The 21,472-nt window shown below is 36.4% G+C and overlaps 3 protein-coding genes across 3 annotated transcripts; 1 reads left to right on the top strand and 2 right to left on the bottom strand.

Moving 5' to 3' along the window:
• Positions 1 to 321: 321 nt before the first annotated feature.
• On the bottom strand, positions 322 to 1,815 carry LOC140014213 (putative late blight resistance protein homolog R1A-10). Its single transcript, XM_072064640.1, has one exon. The coding sequence runs from the start codon at positions 1,813 to 1,815 to the stop codon at positions 322 to 324; it is 1,494 nt and encodes a 497-aa protein (XP_071920741.1).
• LOC140014212 (putative late blight resistance protein homolog R1B-17) lies at positions 1,815 to 4,292 on the bottom strand. The gene has a single exon (XM_072064639.1). The coding sequence runs from the start codon at positions 4,290 to 4,292 to the stop codon at positions 1,815 to 1,817; it is 2,478 nt and encodes an 825-aa protein (XP_071920740.1).
• Positions 4,293 to 7,838: 3,546 nt separating this feature from the next.
• LOC113708670 (vesicle-associated membrane protein 722-like) lies at positions 7,839 to 14,298 on the top strand. The gene is made up of 5 exons (XM_072064467.1): positions 7,839 to 8,272; positions 10,576 to 10,717; positions 10,800 to 10,920; positions 12,175 to 12,237; positions 13,901 to 14,298. The coding sequence occupies exons 1-5, from the start codon at positions 8,068 to 8,070 to the stop codon at positions 14,048 to 14,050; spliced, it is 681 nt and encodes a 226-aa protein (XP_071920568.1). The 5' UTR covers positions 7,839 to 8,067; the 3' UTR covers positions 14,051 to 14,298.
• The last annotated feature ends 7,174 nt before the right edge of the window (positions 14,299 to 21,472 follow it).

The raw sequence follows: 21,472 nt of genomic DNA, 5'->3' as shown, positions 1-21,472 counted from the left end.
TTAGCTGATGATTTTGTTTGAATCTCCTCTGACTGATGGCACCACTTCTTTCATTAAGATTTTGGGCTACTATTAGTGATCAGAATATAATTCATTTTGCAATGATTTTTTCTCAAACACATTTAAACTCGGCTAGTTTATTAAACGGATCCAAATCAGTGCATGAATTTCATCAAGTGATGTTTGACAAACAAGTTAGTTCAGTAAAGAAGCATACATACATCTTTCAACCAGGACAGACATTGCAAGAAGCGAAGCAAAAGTAAGTGCGAGAGTATATGCTATCTGCATCAACCAAGAAGGTTATGGGTAACCACCTTGCTAGCCGACAACACTGACATTGAGCTGATGATTGCCATAATCGCGCTGGTCATCTAGAATTTTCTTGACAGAATCCTTGGCTGAAGCGCTGCACCATTTCAACTCAATCAACTGTAGAGTTGAAATTTCTCCAAAAGAAGAAGGGATCTCCTCGAGTCGCTGACAGCTTAGCACCACGAGTTGCTCGAGGCAGGGCAGGTGCTCGCCAGTGGCACTCCATTGTACAATATCCAGAGAGTCCAGTTTCAAGAACTTCAGTCTCTGGAATTCACCTTCTCTCATGTCCCATTCCTGTCCCTCGAATGCCTTGCTGAGTAGTTTCAGAACCTCAAGGTTGGGTAGCTGACCGATGACTGAAAATTCATCCCATGGTAGGCGAGCATTCGATACTGTCAACTTTTTCAGGTTTGAAGGGAAAGTAAACTTAAAAGGATATGGTGCCATAACATGGAAGGACATCTTGAGTGATTCAAGCTCACGCAAGCACTCCAACATTTTAAAGAGATTGCTGGCTTCACAACACTCTTGCCAAGAATTTGAAAATATGCATCCTAGCTTCTGAACACCAGAAAGCATCCTCATCAACTTCTCAACATTTCCATGCCATATATAAATCGTGGAGAGTGATTTTAAGTTATCCAGCTGGGAAGAGTCCTCAAAAAATTCTCGACTGTAGTGCTGGAAACTGAAGAAACAATGATCCATTATAACATCCCGCAAGCATACCAACTTCCAAATGGCCTCTGGTAACGTGACTCTACCAATTGCTCCACTAAGATGAAAAGTTTTCAAGTTTCGGAGATTGCCTATTTCAGAGGGGATTTCAGTTGTCCGAATTCTAACAGCTAAATACCTCAGATAAGCCAGATTAGCTATATTGACGAGATCAGAGGTTTCGGCGCTATTTTGGAATAGAACATTTGCCAAATCCAACACCCTGAGGTATTTATACTTGATAACAAAACCATAATGTAATCGTCTATATCGGTTAGGCACCTGTTCACTGAGAAGACCTCTACCGACAGGAATCAAATCAGAGAATATGGCCTGTTCAGAGAGAGTACCATCTCTAATTCGAGGATGCAAATCCCTTAACTCCTTCTGTTTAAGCAGATCCTCTCTATCTCTGGATTCTTTTTCTATATCGGTCAAATCATAGTACGTCAAAGAACTTATCTGTGGCTCCTTGGTTGGAGGGAAAGTGCTCAAAAGATTCTGCTCGGGCCTTCTAAAATCACCATAAAGAACTGAAATTCCACCAGGAAAGATGTGTTCTTGCATTTCATATCTTTCTTGCTTGAGTTTTGCTAAGCAAAATTCCCGTAGTACATCATGAACGCGACATTCTTTGACTCCACCTTTGGAACCTTTTCTGGTAACCAGTACGAGGCTTCTATCAATTAGATCCTTCAAGCAAGTCTCTGCCTCTTGAATTAAGCTCCTCTGGCCCGAATTTGGCTGCTGAATAAATCCTTCAGAAATCCACAACCTCATCAGTTTGGATACAGAAATTGTTGTGCCACTGGAAATGTTCCTAAATACCAGGAGCATGGTTTCAAGTGATCTGGTAAAAGCTTGTAGCTTTCTTCTAAGATGTCCCAGATTCGTTCCTGTATGCTTTGCGACCTGATGAAGGTTTTAGCAACCTTTTCCCAAGAATCTTTTTCTTTCTTTGTCCTGTTCAGAGCTCCCGCTATCAGAACCACTGCAAGTGGTAGCCCTTTACAACTGCAGGCAATGCGCTTTGAGATACTTGACAATTCCCCAGGACAAGTTTCTCCATTAAACAGCTTTAGCCATAGCAACTCACAGCTCTCTTCGTAGGAGAATAGGCGAAGGGCATAAGGAAAACTATTGGCTTGTGCTGCAACGCCATGGCTTCGAGTAGTAAATAAAATTCTACTCCCATTCTCATCATCAGGGAAAATTGAACGTAAACCACTCCAGGTCTCTATATCCCATATATTATCTAACACAATTAGGTACCTTCTACGCTTTAAACTCTGGTAAAGCATTTGACCAACATCTTCTCCACTGATGTCATGGCTTGGATTGGCATGCACTTGATCTAATATACTGGATAACAGGGTCTCTTTCTGGTAAACTTGGGATAAGTTACCCCATGCACGAACCTCAAAGCATGTATCAACAGAAGGATGTTCATACACAGCAGCGGCCAAAGTAGTCTTGCCCAGTCCTGGCATGCCCACAATAGAGAGAATCTTTAGCTGGCTTGATCCTTCAGTAAGTAGCCCTACTATTTCTGCCACTGCATCTTTCCTGCCGACAAGTTTATTAGCATCTTCCTCTAGTTTGATTTGCATCCCATCCTTGGAACAGCCAGGTGCATTAATAGATGGGGGTTGATGAATTTGTGTTGAAGCATGAGTAGAAGCCTTGGAAACGCTGCGAACACCACTGTCCCAATTCACCCTCCAAGTGTTTTTCACCGCTTTCTGCAGCATCTTGATAGTTTTCACCTTCCAACTGGTTTTCACCGATTTCTGCAGCATCTTGATAGTTTTCACCTCTTTCTGCAGTATCTTGATATCGTTTGTGATGACAAAGATGCCCAACCTGTGAAGCCAGAGCGATCCTTCACCGGCCACCAGTGAATTGAGGACATAATTGGCTTGGTAGGCTGCGTGCCTAAACTGTGTCAAGAGAAATTCCATTCGTGAGTTCCCCATCAGCTCTGCGACTCCACTCAAACATTTCCTCAAGGTTACCATTTCCTCATTCAACAGTACAATTTGATGCTTCAGCGGACAATCGAAAGCTGCCCCTTCAATTTTCTGTATGAGGAAATCAATGAATTCCAACTCGTTGTTGCCGGGGCAATTAGATTGCAATGACAGAGGCAAGTGTTTCTTAAATAAATCAGTTGCTTGTTGATGGATTGTTTGGACGGCTTCAAGCGAATCACGAAGGCCACGACTCCAATGATTGGTCATTGTTAACTCTTCATCCTCCACTTTATCAGGAGAGAAGTAAATGAAGAATCCAGCGTCCACGATCAAAGTTACCATCGGGAGATGAAGAGATTTTATTTCTTGAATGGGATTCTGCAATAGCATATCCATGAGCCTGATCCTAATAAACCTCAGCTCGTCAGCCAGGATCTGAATTTGAACTTTTAGCTCATCCATGAGTCTAGCCTTGGTTATCAGAAGCATTAATTTAGAAATGAGAATGTCAACGAAGCCCAGAACATCGCCACTTATCATCAGCTCTTTATCTTGCAATCTTAATGGATCAGATCCACCACAAACCTCTTTGAGCTCCGGCAGGAGAGAATTAAGCTTTCTTGTCAGATCACCGGCGACCAACTCGTCATCCACAAAACAGAGGAAAAGTTTATATGAGATTTCCACAGCAAGCTTCACAACAGAATCCACGACATTAATCAATTTAAATGGCAAAAAAATAAGACAGAGAAAAGTTTTCAAATATTTTAGCCTCTCTTCGACTTCTGCTAGTTTTTCCCTCTGACCGATAATTCTTTCGGCTTTACAGATGATACTGATATCCTTCAGATTTTGTAAGAGAGAATCCAAGAAGCGTATCAGGTGTTCATCTCCATACCTCCTACTGTACATACCAATTGGAAATGAAGTCCAAATGGTGATAATGCGAGCAAAATTCTCCTTCAAGCTCTTCACAGTTTTCAAATTGGGAGCGACCAGTTTTGCAATTCTCGTTGATGAATCCTCACCTGGTTTCAAGCGTCGTACTGGTGGCAGGGGCTCAAAGGACCAACTCACCTTTTGGACCACATTGACCATATGCTTCGCAAGTTCTTGAATTTCTCGGTGTTCCCGTGGCCACTCGAACAAAAACCTGAGAAAAGGCCTCAAGATGCTTATCAGGAGTCTAAGCGTCTGGACATTGTGCTTCATGTCAAGATCAGAGCACCCATCTTCTATGTCAATCAGATAGTTCAAAGGATCTTCAGCGTGAAGGGCAGACATCTGCACTAATAATCTCGGCCTATGCTTTTTACTGATTTTAGTGAAGAAATTGATTAATCTTGATGGTTATGTCTTTCCACTGATTTTTGTGAAGGAATTGATTGTATCTAGCTGGCTAGCTATCAAGGGAAACTTCGTTCAGATCATGTATCAAAATCATAAAATCAACCAGGCTGCTATCAGGTTGCAAAGTCAACTAGTGCAGTCCCAATCTCGAAGTCAATTCAGAGTAGTTTATGAAAGAGAGTTTCCCAACACAATAAAATACAATGGCCCCTCAAGTTTCAAATACTCCATCAAACAACACCTGCCCGCTGCAACAAGAATTGTGCAGACTAGTCAGCAACCACTCTCCACCACGACACCATAACCTCAAAATTATTTGCCACTTGATGGTTTTTGAGTATTAAGATTGTGGGGATTCTTTTTTTAACAATTTTTTTTCATTTTATATGCAGCTGTATTCTCTCAACTGACCTTTAATAAGCATATGTGGTTACTTCATTTGACATCTCATTCTTAACTAGGCATTTGACTGTTTCAACTTTAACTTCTTGTCGAAATTATCTAGCAATTTACTCTGCCTGTAGTTAAAATTTTCAGCTGAAGCAGAAAGTGCAAAAGCGAATGGAATACAGATGGTATCCACGTATGTCGTGCTGTTTGTCTGATTTGTAGCATTATTTCTACATTTCTGTAAATTGTGATCGGTATTATCAGTAGTAAGAGTCATAACAAGATAAGGCGTAACCATGTTCTTACATGAAAGACTGAGCACAAAGATCAGTCATTTGACATTATTTTGATAGGCATTAGCTGCTATGGAACTGCCTGAATCACATGTTTGGATAGAAGTTGTAGTGCTATAATTTTTGCTTGGCTGAGTCAGCAAATGGCACAACTAAAGCTTCCTACAAATTTTCTGCTGTTTTCAGTTGCCATTCTTTAAAAGTTGCTGAAGTATTGTAAACTTGAGGTCATTTTTCTTACAGAATTCGACCAGCTGCTGAGTGATAGAATGATGAAATTGACTGCATATTCATTGAATTGAAGGGAACTTATGCATGAAATGAGTTGACAGAGCTGATTGATATTTTCACTTGATTAAGCTTATTTCCTGCAATTTTCATTCCGTTGCTTGTGCACAAATGGTAGTCGACTGGGTTCATAACTCATTTCTTTTTGGTTCTCATAAGAATTTCAAAACGTTATTACCCTGGGTGGTATTTAGGTTCTTGATAGATTTGTAATGGGTGCTTTCTGTCCAGAAAGATAGAAATCACCTTTCTAGTGAAGGAAATGACTATCAAGTATCAACCCATTGGCTAGGCTCTTAATTCTAGCCTTAGGATTCAATTCCTGGCACATAAAAATCAGAAACAAAGAAGGAGTATATAACTAATCAAACAAGAAATGGGCTAATAAGATCTTTTAACTTCAAGATTAAGCTTTGAAGGCATTGAGTCAATTGCTATAATAAGCTCTAAAATGCTTAAATCGTAGTTTTCGATCAAGTTGGCAAACTCTTGAAGTAGAGCCAAAGTTTAAGATCAAACTAATAAACATCCGAATCAAAGATTCAAATATAAGAATTTGAGGAGATCCTAGACGAAATTGTAATTTGCTCTTTACATATGGAATTTAATGATTTTTTTTTTTTTTTTGGGTTTGTGTTAGTTTGTCTAGACTTGAAATGTATCCCAAAAAACGTACTAAACACAAAAACATACAAAAGAAAAGGAAAGCTACTTATGAGATCATTAAACTATTGTGATTATTAAGTTTTTGGCTACTTAACTAATAAAAATTTTAAATTACACACTAAACTTTTGATTTTGTAAAGTAATGGTTCTTTGCTGTTAAGTCTTTCTAATTCTGTTAAACTTTGAGGTCTACTTATGTCAAATATTCTATTTTTTGCGGAAATGAAAGAGAAAAAACAGAACAAGTGACCTTGTCTTTCTTTTCCCTCTTGTTGATTGTCATACTTTTTTTTTTGGTATCCTATTGTTTTCTTCGTAAGAGCATACGTAAATTGAATTTTATGTTTTACAGTTTGACTTATTATTTGTCAACACAACTCCATTCATAATTAATAGAGTCAACAAGATTAAACTACAAAAATTAATAGATTGTCAAAATTTAAGCAAAATTAAAAAAATTGAGTTGATTATTCGAAACTTGACCTGTTGAGTAAACAAATTTAGGATTGAAAGACGAACCAAACTGTTCGATACTCGAATCGAACTCGATTTGGTAAAAACTTGTTCTTTTTTTGTTTGCCAGCTAATCAAACTAAATTTGAGCATCAGATTTTATTTGGTAAACTTTCAAATTCGACTCAAACCTGACTCCATTAGCATATAAGTAAAATTTACATATAAAAAGTTCAATCTACTCGAATTCGACTTGAGTTTGACTCAATACAAAGTTGTTCGACCTCGTTCTAGAAGTAAACAAAACAAAATTTTATTCAAATTTTAAGTTCTTCCAAATAATCAAACAAATTTGAATATTAGTGTGTTTGATTTGTTTAAACTAATTTATACCCCTAGATAAAATTTTATTAACCAATCAGTATAGTAATCTCCTTAATAACTCAAACATGCAAAAGGACACAATAAGGAAATTTTAAGACTTTGTAGAGATCAGGATTGAAATTCAATGACACTTTTTAACATTTTTATTAATATTACACAATTTTGCACTGCAAAACAATAGGTAGAAAAGAAAGACTGACCTAAGGTGTGATTGATAAAACTGAAATTTGAAATCTGAATTATGAAGTTTAAAAATTAAGTGCTGAAAGTAAGTTGCTAAATTGTTTAAGTTATATCTATTTGATAACTAACTGGATTATAACACTGAATTGAAATATCATACAAATATCGTGTTTATGTTTTTTTTTAAAAAAAAAATTGCCTTTATTATTTATATTTAGAGAAAAAAAAATCAGCATGTGTGTGTGTGTCAGAGAGAGAGAATATAATAAAACAATTTAAAGGTGGTGTTTATGTATGTACATTTCTATTTAAGAAAGTGTGTGCATGTGTGTGTCTGTGTATGTTGAACATAAAGAAAACAAACACATACGGTGTGCAAGAACAATATAAGAATGTATTATGTGTAAGAGAGGTATAGCATGTGTAGCCAATTTAAAAGATTCAGTGAAAAATTTTCACTTAAAATTTTATACACAAATTAAACAATGCTTAATACATTAAGTGATAAGTCATTTCTATTATCAAACATATTGAATTCCCAAAAATTTCGAATGAGTTAATTTTCAATATTAAGTGGAGTAATCAAACATGCAGTTAGCGGCTAGTGCTGCAAAGTGTAAACTCAAAAACAAAATAATAAATGAGGTTGTAGGACTCCAAAGTTAGAAAAGAAAAGATCAGGGGCAAAATCCATTTTGGATAAAAAATTAAGGACTAAACCATCTATTTCCCAAAATAAATTTTTTCATAAACCTCCCCGCTCCCATTTTTTAAAAGTTAAAACCCTCCCCAAGCTTTACCTTTTCAGTTTTCACTCTCTCTCTCTCTCTCTACAAAAGAACTAGAGAGAGAAACAACGACGACTGTACTGTCCACATCTAGTCAGCACCCAATTTCATACGCTCTTTGCCTGGTCTCTCTCTCTCTCCCTTTCTACTTTGATTAATCGCTAAGCAAAATCACAAATATTCACCGAACAAACACAAGATACGCCGATTTTTCACACTTTCAGCTACAAAATCGATTGGATCGAGTAGTATTTTGGAGCAGAAATGGCAGCGAAGCAGAAGTCGTCGTTGATCTACGCGTTCGTGGCTCGAGGACCGGTGGTTTTGGCGGAGCACACAGATTTCAGCGGCAACTTCAATTCTATTGCCTATCAGTGTCTCCAGAAGCTGCCGGCTAACAGCAACAATAATAAGTTCACCTTTAATTGCGATGCGCATACTTTTAATTATCTCGTCGACAATGGCTTTAGTGAGTTTTTTTTTAAAAACTTGCGGAAAGTTTATGTCTTTTATTTGGCGGATTTCGCTGAATCGTTCGTGTAGTGGATGATATTTGTTAATTAGTTTATAGATTTGTGTTGATATGATAAATGATTAAACAGCATTTTTTTTGGAATTTGGAGGAAATTATGAGTTAACCAGATTAAAGTAGCAGTTTTATTGAGAGAAATGAATTTTTTTTGGTAGAAAGAATGATTTGTGTATGTTAGTGGAATTATTTTTGAATTTTTAGAAAGTAAACTGAATAATATAGCTAGCACGATCTATAATTTCAGAATTATGCAATGAGAGCGTTTTGTTTGCTACTGATATGTATGATTAGGTAGGTTGAATATAATGATATTTTATCAATTTTTAACACTTTATGAATCATGTTTCTTTTTGCTAAATATTAAGTAGGTAATGAGTTGGAGAATCAATTTTATAGTCAATTGTGAGAGATTATTTGGTCTGGTAGGTAATTATTGCTCGAAGGATTGTACGGTGAAAAAATTGCCTTAGTTGAGTTGCACTTTTAAGCGCTGGGGTAATAATATGTGGGTTGGCATATATGGCTTCTTAGGTTCAAGGATAGATAACACTGTGCAGATCCAGTGAAGAAACAGACAAACTTGTTGTGTGTAGTTTACAGAAATAATGTGGCATGCATTTGTTGACGTGTGCAACATATGGCTTCTTAGGTTCAAGGATAGATAACACTATGCAGATCCAGTGAAGAACAGACAGAAACTTGTTACGTGTATTTTATGGAAATAATGTGGCATGCATTTGTTGACGTGTGCAACTTCTGTTATCCCATTGATTTTTAGAAGTATTTGATTGAGTTCTTTTCTAAGAGTAAGAAAATTGGAATAGATGCCGTGAAATCAGGTAAGAGTTGGATTCTGTACTTGGTCAATTTTAAAAAGTTAATGATGACCTATGTGCTTGTATTTTTGTGGCAGAAAGTTATACTTAATGACCGCATGTTCCACAACAGGGTTCATTGCAAAATCACAATCATATTTATGATGTTTGTCACTAAAAAAAAATGACGAGTTCTACAAGTTGGACAGTAAGTTACACTGTTGACTATTTGGCCTTGTACTGTCATTATTAATGACACTGAACGAAAGGGAAATAATAATCTCGTGGAATCGTCAACCATTCTATACCACGGTGCAAACAAGGATTCTGAGGATAGCTACAGTTTTCTCTCTATTCAAATTTTTGGGGCAGTCAAAAAGCCAGCCAATAAACTCATGCTGTCTAGCGTTGGATTTTTAAAGCCATTAAGAAACTTTGGGGTGGGTTTTTTTTTCTGTTTTCGTTTTTGGAGTTTTATCAGACAGTTTTTTTGGTAGATCTTTTTATTAACAATACCGTTAAAGGTCTTTTAAATAATGCCTCATTATTATGTCAGAAAAGTTGTTTTTCAGTGTTTCAAAACTAGTAGGGATGCAATAGAATCTGTTTAATTAGTTAAGGTATTTAAACTGATCTACTGCAAAGTGGAAGATTTGAAATTTGAAACCTAATCCTAAGTTGTGTCCGTTGAATCTTCAGGCTTCTCCTGTCTTGTTTTGTTAATTCTGTCTTGCATGCCACTTGTGTATGTGTACATTCTCAAAACAACCAAGACTCTCCTCTACTTTTTCGTACATATGTAAAAGTGAGGGGCTCCTGTAAGACATGTTGCTTCATTACCTGGAAGTAAGCTGAAGATGCTTCTCTTAGTCACTCTTTTTTGTTCTAATTTACCCTTTTTTTGGCTTTCTTTGGTTACTGGTGTGCCTATTAATGTTCTCCCTTCTGTCTCTGTCAAACTTCTGTTGCCCACCCAATTTTCTTCTCTTTCACAATTGCCCTCATGCTACAGTCGAGGGTTGGTTTAAGTGTGAATCAAGTTATATGTTAGCATCATAAGATCAAATGTTCTGGAGATTATTTTGAAGGAAATTTTAAAAAATTCACATGCCAGCTAATTCTTGTTTATTAAATATGTGATTTATTGGTTCTTATAATCCATAATGAATATTCTAATTGAAAAAGTTTTTTTGCTATACATGGCTATGTTGCTATGTTGATGTGGATTCAATGGCTTTACTTGCATGAACTTCCACAAGGGATTCCTTAGCCTCTGTCCTCAGATGTCTAGTTCATGTCACATGCTCTATTTCAGCTCAAAGTGCTCCTTTGCAGTCGTTCATTCAGTAGTTTATGTTGTTTCCTCAATTACATCAGAAGACCTGTTATTTATATAGAGGTTAAAGAACTCTGTATTTTTTACAGCATATTGTGTGGTTGCTGAAGAATCAGCTGGAAGACAGATTCCCATAGCTTTTCTGGAGCGTGTCAAGGATGACTTTGTATCCAAGTATGGCGGTGGGAAGGCTACAACAGCTCCAGCCAATGGGCTTAATAAGGAATTTGGGTATTCAATGATTATCTGTCTGATGCTATATTATGGCAACTTTTGGTGTTTATTAACTTATTCAACATATTCTTATGTGCAGTCCAAAGTTGAAGGACCATATGAAGTATTGCATGGATCATCCAGAGGAGATAAGCAAACTTGCTAAAGTCAAAGCTCAGGTTTCTGAAGTTAAAGGTGTTATGATGGAAAACATTGAGAAGGTAATTGCAATGTGCTCATTGATCCTTATCTTTTCTTCTACTGTTTGATCAGTATCCTAGATATGCCAGATTGAAGACTGTCTGCTGGCTGATATTGTTTTGACTGTGTCATATGATAAAAGAAAATCACTTAAAAGATGAAAAGACATGCATTATGTAATATGACCAGTGATATTAAGGATCTTATAGACTGCAGTGGATTTTTTATTTATTGCATATATATTCAAAGCAAAGGTCTAAAAGATGGTTCATATGTTTATCTAATAGAATAGTATTTGAGCATGATACTTGAGATATTAACAGAAATGGCTCTCTTTGTTTGGGCTAACAATCGGCAAGTTCACTATATTCTTTGTACTGTGTTTATATTGTAGTAATTGCCACTCATACTTGTCAAATGTTCTAGAGTCTTGAGAGTTGGTTGTATCAGTTTCACAATTGGTCCAATGTGCTAAAGTAATATGATGGGGCAGAATGGTGAGGAATGTGATCATAATAATATTAACCTTTGGCAACTCTAGTGGTATCAACATGAGAAACATGAACAGTTTATTGAGCTGCTGTATCACTAGCTTGGATGATAATTAAGGTTCCATCTGTTTGAAAATTCCCCTTTAAAGGCCCCTCTTCTGTCACATCACCAACCATCTTCTACAATTGGAGTAAATTTCAGGCACTCATTGATTGTGCATGCTAACCGTTACATGAGTATGCGATATCTGAATCTTTTTCATCTTTTTCTTCGCTGTTAAAGTATATGTGGATAACCTTCAACTGGTTAATTTGTTTTGGCACCTTTGGTTGTGGTTGGTGTTGGGAGGGGCATATCTGTAATTTAACAAGCATGTTGTAGTAATCACCTTATGCTAAAGGAATACATTTCTTTTTTCCTTTTAATTTAGTTTTTTTTTCTCTGCATATAATATACACTCAAAGTAGATTCTATGAATTGGTTTCTTCTGCAAACTTTCTGCATACATACATTCATGTATGTGCATTGTATCCAGATTCGTTACCTTCTTTACTATGTAGACTATGTAGAATACTGGCAGACTCGTTCTTCTCTTTTGTTCCTCTCTCTTGTTTTCATTTCCTTCTTTTTTTCACGTGGGGCAGCAGTAATTTTGGGAGTCGACCGAAGCATTTAAAATGTTTCGTGTGGAATTTAACTTTTCCTTTATTCTGTTTTTCTATCAAAAAGGAAATTTTGATGGGTCACTAAAGTAATGGTAGTTTCCCTGTGCTTTGTTTTAGGTTCTTGATCGTGGGGAAAAGATAGAACTTCTGGTGGATAAGACTGAGAACCTTCATCAGCAGGTACCTTGTTTCCTGTGTCTTGGTCCCCCTCTAATCTATCTCTCTTATTCTATGATTTTCTTTCCTTATTGTTCTTTTTTTGTGAGGCATGTATACCCTCACTGGCATATGTTGGATGGGTTAATGTTAAAGGGCCATAATCTTGTCTGCCTGATGATGATGTATTTGCTACTATAATTGGCATATTGTCGAGGGTTAATTGCAAAATGCACCTGTGAAAGTACATGCTTCTCACTTCGTCTTCCTCATTGTCCAATAATACTAGCGCGGCCTCTAGGCCTTTCATTTTTCTCAATATGACATCGTCAACCAGCATCGTAAATTGAACATTACATCATCATTTTAGTTGCATATTGTTAGCAGAAATGACATGTAGGCCCTCAATTAAAGCAATAATTTAGGGGGAGAAACATGTAATTTCACATGCATGAAAATGGAAAGAATAATATGCCTTCCATTAAAATAGAAGAAGATTTTGCTTTGCTGACAGAAATGCCCAAATTGGTGCTTGTTCATTTAATTGAAGGCATATTTCCCCTTTCCTTGAGATACTGATATGACAAAAACAGATAGAATCTAGGTTTGCTATGTTGATCATGTTGCATTGAGAGAAATTGAAAAGCTGAGGGTGCAGATTTAATTTAGTTGGACAATCAGGGGAAAGTGATAAATATGTCTTCTTCTAGGGGTGTATGTTGTAATTAACTCTATTGTGAAATGTTTTATTATGTAGCTCAAAACTTTGACGTGACAAATGGGTTGACTAATGTCTCCACTTGGTTTGTCTCTTTCCAACCTCCCCCCCCCCCTCCTCTTCTCTCCTTTTCTCTCTAAATGCAAGCCTTAGAGAAGCAAAGTTGCAGAAATCTTTTGTAGTTGGGTTTGATATACAATAGAATTTCATGATGTATTAATACATCAACAAAGAACTGAGAGATAGGCGGTTGACAATGTTATACCCCATCAACCATCGTCCCAACAGTAAAAAAGTTAAAAAATAGAGTGAAATCGGAATTCCTCTATTTTCCCGGGCAGATTTAGATGTGATTGATAGTTTTTGCTCTTTTGCCCGTCTTGTGTGCTAAAATGTTTTTCTATTCTCTTGTGATTCACTTATCTAGAATTGACGCTCATTGATTATTGTTCCAATCTGATGCAATTTGTTAGAGGAGAGAAGTTGGAGGAAAGGATGTTGGTTAGTACTAACAGGGGTGAAGAGAGATGGTGAGAATTGGGGCTTAACAATTAAGTTATAAATTTTAGGGACTCAAAGGAACCAATATATTATACTATTTTTACAATCAATATCTATAGAGGCTTGATTTGGCTCATGAGATTTTCCATGAAGGGCTATTTAGCTCAAAGTTGCCGTCTTTTGTTGCCTTGCCTTGCTCTATCCTAAGCTTTAAAGAATTAAGATGAGCCAGCTTTTACAGAGTCAATGATTGAGCGCCAAGCTGCTTAGTTTTGCTCCTATTGAAGTTGATGTCTTGTTTCCGTTCTCACTTTTACTTGAATCAGAAATTTGTTGTTTCTGCGGATGTGGATTTATCAAGCTCTTTCTCCAAGAATGCTATTCATGTTTCTGGAGCTGATCAAGCATTGAGATTATGACAGCTTATATATGCATTTTTTTTTTACGGTTTTTTAATTCTTGGAACAGGCTCAGGATTTCAGGACCACGGGAACCAAAATGCGAAGGAAAATGTGGTTGCAGAACATGAAGGTCAAGTTGATTGTGTTAGCTATTGTGATTGCCTTGATTCTCATTATAATCCTTTCTGCCTGTAAGGGGTTCAATTGTGGAAAGTGAGCATATGTTAGTGATGATGGTGAATTTATGGAAAGCAGCAGCTCTGTACTGTTTTTACTATCGAATGATTGGAATGATGTTTTTCCTAAGCCTGTTATTATGTATATGCATCAAGGGACAAGCAATTTCCAGATATTGGCGAATTGATAAATCTGTTTTTTGGGCAGTAGAGCTAATAGCCTAGTATATATGTATTTTCATTGCGTTGTCTGTTCTTTCTGAGTTCAATAAATTTTGTTTCTCTAGAAGGATAAGACATTATAGCGTATTTCATATTCCAATGCTACATAGGAGAATCTACTCTATAATCACAAAGAACTCAACAAAACACAGAAACTGCCCAAACTTTTTTGGACCAAAAAAAGGTACATAAATCAAGAAACAACAGAGGGGTTGAGTTTGAACGACAGGAGGGCATCTTTTGGTAATCAAACTATACACAGGAGAAGAGGAAGGCAAAGTTGAAGAAGATGGAGAGGGGTTGCCGGCGTTCTCATCTTGGATCTCAATTCCTCTTCGAGACAAGGAGGACATGAAGATAAGAAGGCCTTTCTGCTGCGTTGAATGCCAAAATATAGGTGAGATGGACATGAAGATGAGGAACATGGAGAGGGAGAAACAGCATTCACCAGATGATTTACTGTTCGTATTGCTCAAAGGCTTTCGATTAAGAATCTTTAGCAACGCAAGAGTGTGTGGAGTCACAGGGCAATATCTGAGTGAGGATAACAGCCAATTTTCAGAAAACAGCCCTGTCATCAGATTCTGTTAACGAGTATCTATCAAGTAATGAGCAAAATTGGCGAAATAAAATGCATGGTTCTGGGAATAAACTAACTATTAGACTAGTGTACGCATATGCATTGACAAGTAGAAACCTTGTTTGCAGAAGTTTAAATTTCTTTACACTAAAATTAGCTATAATTCAAGAATAGATGATAAATGTTATAATGTTGTGTATTTGCTGTGTTTATCTTGTATCCTTAGATACATGACGTAGAGAGCCTTTTGAATTCAATTAATTGTGGTTCGCCTCAATGAGATGGATGATGATGGTTTTTTTTCTTTCTACTCATGGAATGGATATTTCTTCAATTTCTGGAGTCATATCTGTACTGTTACACTGTTATTTCCCCCCTTTTTCATTTTTTCTTTTTATGGTAATCTTTTTTTTTTTTTTTGTCGCAACGATAGATGTCCTATAACCTAATCTAGCCTAATCTAAGGGGAAGGGGAAGGGGTTCGATGTAAGTACAGACTCCATCGATGAAGGTCAATTAAGACCGCCACAATTTGTGGCAAAGTTGTGGGAGGCAGGGATTGATCCCCTGACCTCCAGCATCACCTTATGTGGTGATGCTCTTTTTATGGTAATCACATATATAGCTTGGCTTATGCCAAGTACAAGTATTAATATTATGTTGTTCAACTAAAAAATAAATTGGGCTTTCGGATCATAGATTTAATTGCCTAATTGGACTCCTACCATCCCGAAACATATCTTTTTTTTTTTTTTTTAAAAGAAATTTTTATGGATTTTTCTAATGGGTACCTTTAGGACACTCGTTAACACACTTAACATTCACCTAATCTACCATAACGCTGACTCCATCAACTCCTTTTTCATTTGAGATAGCGCCATCAAAACACATCTTTGATGCATTTATGTGTTGTAGGATTGGTATTAATGACTTAACTTATTAGTATTGAAACTGGCATGTAAATTTAGATGTTAAAATGTGGAATTATCTCTATATTATAACATTTTTTGGTGGATATATAGATGGGCGAATAGTAAATCGGATTTTCGCTATTTACACATTTTATTCAGCTAATACGAATATTAATTAGGTTCTTAATTCTATTATCAAGTTCCCTCCTTTTTCCTTCACCTTTGTTAGGTATGGAGTTTTTAATTTTTAAAACCAAAAAAATCTCTTGTGTATCTGATTTTTGACAATACTTCAATAATAAAAAAAGTTTATTTCTTCTATCTTATTAACTACACCATATATAAATTTATTGTGAATCAAATTTACTATCTGCTCATTAATTAAATAGAACAGTCTTCCTTATACTATATAAGATTGAGTTTTGATCAAAAAGGGAGTTGAATTTCAACCACATGCGCGGGGCATTTTGGAAAATTGAAAAATTTGTTGCTTTTTTCAAGCTTTTGGTACAACTGTCAACTGATTGCAGCATGTGTTCAGGTGTTATTACATTAAAGCCCCTATGTTTGCACATTTAAAACTTGTATTTATAGACACATCTGGGTGTTTGTGGAATGTGAATTTATTTGGCGATCATTTGTGCATTTGATCCAATTCATATGAGCGTATGTTTTTGTGCAATTACTGCAATTGGGTTATTATGCAATTAAAATAGAGTCACTTTGATGTTAACCTCAATAATTGCAATATAACTCTATTTCAATTGTCTGAAATATTCATAATTATATCAACACCTGCTAAGCTCAACCGTTTGAAATAGCTTCTCTACCAGTAATAAAACACTATTTACATCCCAATTAAACGGCCATAAAATGTGGGTATGCTGCTGAGTTATTGTCTGAGTATCAATTATGGCTCTTTCAATTCTTCCTCCTTCACATTCTTCTGTTTTCCCCATTTCGGCTTACAGGACTGCGTTATTTTTTTAGCCTTTACACTTAGCATTTCACAATGGTTTTTGGCAGTAGCTATATTTCCGTAATATCACTTAATATGCGCTGTTATCTTATATTTATCTTCATTTACTTACTCACCACAGACAGCTAAAAAATCATCTTTAACCATACACGCCAAACACCTGCGCGATTCGTGGGCATTCCCCCCTAGTCTTCCTGATAAAGACCAGTCTTGCTAAGCCTATATAAATCCATCTTTATCTAACTCTTATTTTCATTCTATACTTCCTATTGTGAAAATTTTCCATTTTCAACATGAACAAAATATCCCTGCAAATGATAGTAATTTCACTTGTCCTGGTTTTTCCTCAATGGTTAAACTTCGGCGTAGCTGTGGAGGTGGCTGAACCCGGGGCCGCCCCGCCTGAGAAATTGAGAGTCTTCCCTTTTGAGCACCCAAAGCTTAACACCTCTAATGATGGTTATGCTTCCTCGCTAAAGAACAAATTCTGTAAATGTATACTTTGCGTGTGCAGTTGTCCTTGCGCCTATTGCGGCTGTAAGAATCCCCCTCCTAGTGCTCCTGCTCTTCCTACAAATGTCCTTCCAACTATTGCGCCTGCAAATGATTAAAAACTTCAGAAAGATGGTGAAACACCTTAGTAATGAATAAAATTGGTGGGAATTTCCATAATTTTCTGTGAAGGGCATGATCGATCCTTGTGATTCTCTCAAGGGTTAACAATGATGTATAGTTTAAGGGGTTAAAGTGACCGTGAATTATATTGTTAGTTTGATTCAGTTGATGTTTTTCTCTCCGTTCTAATCTTCCGTTTTCTCTTCCATCCCTGTTTCTTAAATTTCATTCTTTTCCTGTTTAAAAAAAAATGTTTTCTCGAGCAATGCAAGCGTGCAACAGAGGCTTGGTTGTTAATCATCCTTAGCCTGCCATTCATCCAGGCTAGATGGAGTCACGAGGGAATATCAGAGTGAAAATGGCCAATTTGCAAGAAAAAACAAAAAAATTTGTAGTATTTTTATTCTAATTTCTATTCGGATAAAATAGAAGTCAATATTATTAACAGTCTAATTGAAAATTGTCCAGCACAATTTATTTGATAAAAAAGATGCGCTAATTGCAGAAAATAGAAAGAATACATCAGAAATATATCTCTGATATGAAAATTCATTAAATTTAACAGAATTACAAAATAAGAAATATCACACTATGAATCACAAACTATCAAATATAACCAATTGCACGAGCTGTTCTATAAATATTTGTGCATGTCTATTCTTTCAAATCTACTATCCAACTGGTTCAAATTCAAAATTGATACTGAAATATGACGAGAAGATTTAAGAAATTCCAAATCCAACATATGGATGTGAAAAAATTCTAATAACAAAAAAAAATTCCTATTAGGATGGCATAGAAAAGAAGAAAATCCTCACTAATAAACATTAGGAGAGCAAAAATTCTGACTAGAATTTCTCAAGAGAGACTTTGTAAAACATAACACAAAAAATAAAAGAAAAAGAAGGTAGACTTAACTTGAGATCAAGATCTCTCTTCTATGAAGGAAGAATGATGAAGAGAAGGTTGAGGATAGAAAGAAAGTAGAAAGAACGTGTAAGAACCGATGCATAGAGAGAGAGAACGTGTAAGAAGAAAAAATTTCATCAAATTCTGATGTTAATCTATCGAACTAATGAGCAAAATTCGAAAATTGGCAAATAAATGAATCCTTTCTTTTTCTTCTAATTTTTTATTTTTGGGCTAAATGAAACTAATGGACTGGTATTATGTATGCGCATACGAATTGCGTTGGCTGGTATTGTTGAATTGGATTCTTCTATCTTTTTGTGAAGGACACTGAACAAAAACTCAATTCAATTTCTTAACATCGAAACATCTATATAATTCAGGGGATTACAATATTGTATTAGGCTATCCCCTTCTTTTATTGTGCTTATTTTTTATTCTTAGGTGTATAATACATAATTTGGTTCGGCTCAATGCGACAGATGATGATTTTTTGCCCTATATTCATGGAATGGGTACTTTTTGAACTTCCGGAGTCATATCTGTACTCTTACATTTTTATTTTCTCCTTTTCCATTTTTATGGCTAACAACAAATATTACGTGATTCAAATAAAAAATAAATTGGGCCTTTGGATCACATATGGAATATATCTTGGAAAGATTGGATCACAGATGATAACAATTAATTGGACTCGAACCTTCCTAAAACACATCTTTGAAACACATGCAAGTCGTCAATTTAGATGTTTATATATGGACTTATCTTTGTACTATAATTTTATTTTGTGGGTTTAGATGGGCAAATAGTGAATATGACTCGCTATTTACATGTTAATCCAACGGTTAGGAATATTAATCAGGTTTCTTGTACGACTATTGAGTCCCCTCTTTTTCTCCCTGCCTTTTTTAAGCCGGTCAAAACTTGGGTAGATCCGATTTTTAAAGATTTAATAACTTAAACTGTACCACATCATTTGGTAAGATAGTGTAGCACAATTTGGATCATTGAGTTTTTGAAAATTGATTCTACCCAAGTGTGAGCACCATTTGATAACTCAATTTAATATTTAAATTTAATGGATTCAGATCTTAGATGTGTTTGATGACAAAAAATAGAACATGTGAATTAATTAAGTGGCACTGAATTTTCTAAATAAAACTTACTCCAAATAATAAGTGATAAATTATTCACTTACTAGTTAACTAACTATTAGATATTTTCGTTTATGCTATATTAGAAGCCTTGAACATTAGTTTAAAGGTCAACTAAACAAAGAGGTTAGCTTGCGAAAAAGAATTTACACTCTTAAACAAATTTGCAGCCCCAGCACCAGCTCCGGCAGCCTCATCACCAACTTTAGCTCTAGATTCCCCAGCACCAGCTTCGCAGATATGCATACAATTGGGCTCTCGAGAAAGGAAAATTGAAAAAGATGGTTTGTCACTCCAGCTGCTTTCATTCTTGCTGAATAACTGAACATCAATCTGTCCAAGGTTAGAAACTCAATTTCCTCACGTTTGCTGCTGCTGGAATTTTTAAGTTTCTTTACATCTATTGCTGCTGAAAATTGGGCTTCGACAAACTATAGTCGTTGGTGTTTCAATTCATTAGTGTAGCCTTGCACCTCAGTTGTTTGTCAATTTGCTTCAACGAAATTTATGCCAAAATAGACATCAGCTTTACGTCACTACTTGTCGGAAATAGCGGCCTGTGGGCCGTCTGACAATCCGGACAGTGGGACTTCAGTTTTGAGCTCCTTTGCATCAGTATTGGCAGGTGGTACGAAACAAATTGATGCCTTAGCCTTGGGGGAGGTTTCAACCTTTAGAGGAGAGCCAGCCTTGCGCATCTCCCAAAGGGAAATAGAGCAACTTTTTGTTCCGTTTCAAAACTCTTTGGTGGGGCGCTTCTCGTTCAGCAGACCACCCATAGAATTTATTAGGAAATTCTTCCTTTCGCTTGGTTTACGAGGTGACTGTAAGATTGGGCTCCTAGATCACAAACATGTTCTGATACGTCCGGTGTTGGAGTAAGATTACACTCGTCTTTTTGCACGTAGAATATGGTATGTTAATAGCTCACTAATGTCAATCTCCAAGTGGTCGTTAGAGTTCAAGACAGACCAGGAACTATTGATAGCTCCAATTTGGATTTGTTTCCCAGAGTTGCCAATTCCATTTTTTCAGCAGACCCAGTTATTCAAGCTTGCATCTACTTTGGGAAGGCCTCTTAAGATTGATGCATCAACTAGTGACATATGCCGTCCTTTCGTAGCCAGAGTTTTAATGGAGATTAATGTTGTGTCTAATCCTGTGAGGCGTATTTGGATAGGTGATGAGCACTTCGAGTTTTGGCAACCTGTTGAGATGGAGATGTAGCCATCTTACTGTGGGTTCTGCAGTAAGTTTGGACATGCAGAGGAGAAGTGCTTTCATAAAAATCCTTTCTTGCGATTTGATCCGCCAATTCATAATGTCCCTTCTAAAACATAGAAACAGTGTCAAATCTATGTTCCAAAAGTAGTGAATGACAAGGAGAAGGAGTTGGAGGTGACGACAGTCCCGAGCAAATCGGCTGCTAATGTCAACAACGAACAAGGAATCTCTGCTCCTCATGTTCAGATAATTCCGGAGGCTGCCACTATAGGGAAAAATTCGCAGTTTGTTTTGGATACTATTACTCCTTTAACCGAATATTGACCAAAGTCATAAGGCTGCAAAGTCTGTTATTGACGCAGATCGGGTTGTGGTGCCGGAGGATGGAGTAGATGTTGAGTTGCAGATTTCGACTTCAAACCCACTTGTGGATGGGAAATTCACTGATCTGGGGTCTGAGGATGACCTTTCCATTCATCCAGCTAATGGCCCATTCACAGAGGCTGCATCGGAATAGAAGGTGATGGAGGTTGGCGACTCCTCACAGCAACTTAATGGAATAACGTCTACTGTGGCAAACCGCTCGCGAAGGTAGACCAAGTTCATGAACCACGTGATATGATGTCAGGTGGAGACACACACCTTGTGAGTACAAGTACAAGTACAAGTACAAGACCTGAAACGAAATCCTCTATGCATCAAAATCCACGGTTTAAAGATGTGCCACAATTTAAAGATGTGTTCGAAGATATTAAATGGGAGAAATTACATGGTACGATTCCCCGACCACATCAAATGCTTTTTCTTCATTCAAGTACAACATACAATGACGAAAAAATGAAGAAAAAGATGATTCACAACATCAAAAA

This window comes from Coffea arabica, chromosome 9c, assembly GCF_036785885.1.
Source record: "Coffea arabica cultivar ET-39 chromosome 9c, Coffea Arabica ET-39 HiFi, whole genome shotgun sequence".
Classification (NCBI taxonomy): Eukaryota; Viridiplantae; Streptophyta; class Magnoliopsida; order Gentianales; family Rubiaceae; genus Coffea; species Coffea arabica.
Note: the sequence above shows the minus strand (reverse complement) of the source record. Positions and strands in the feature narration are given on the sequence as shown.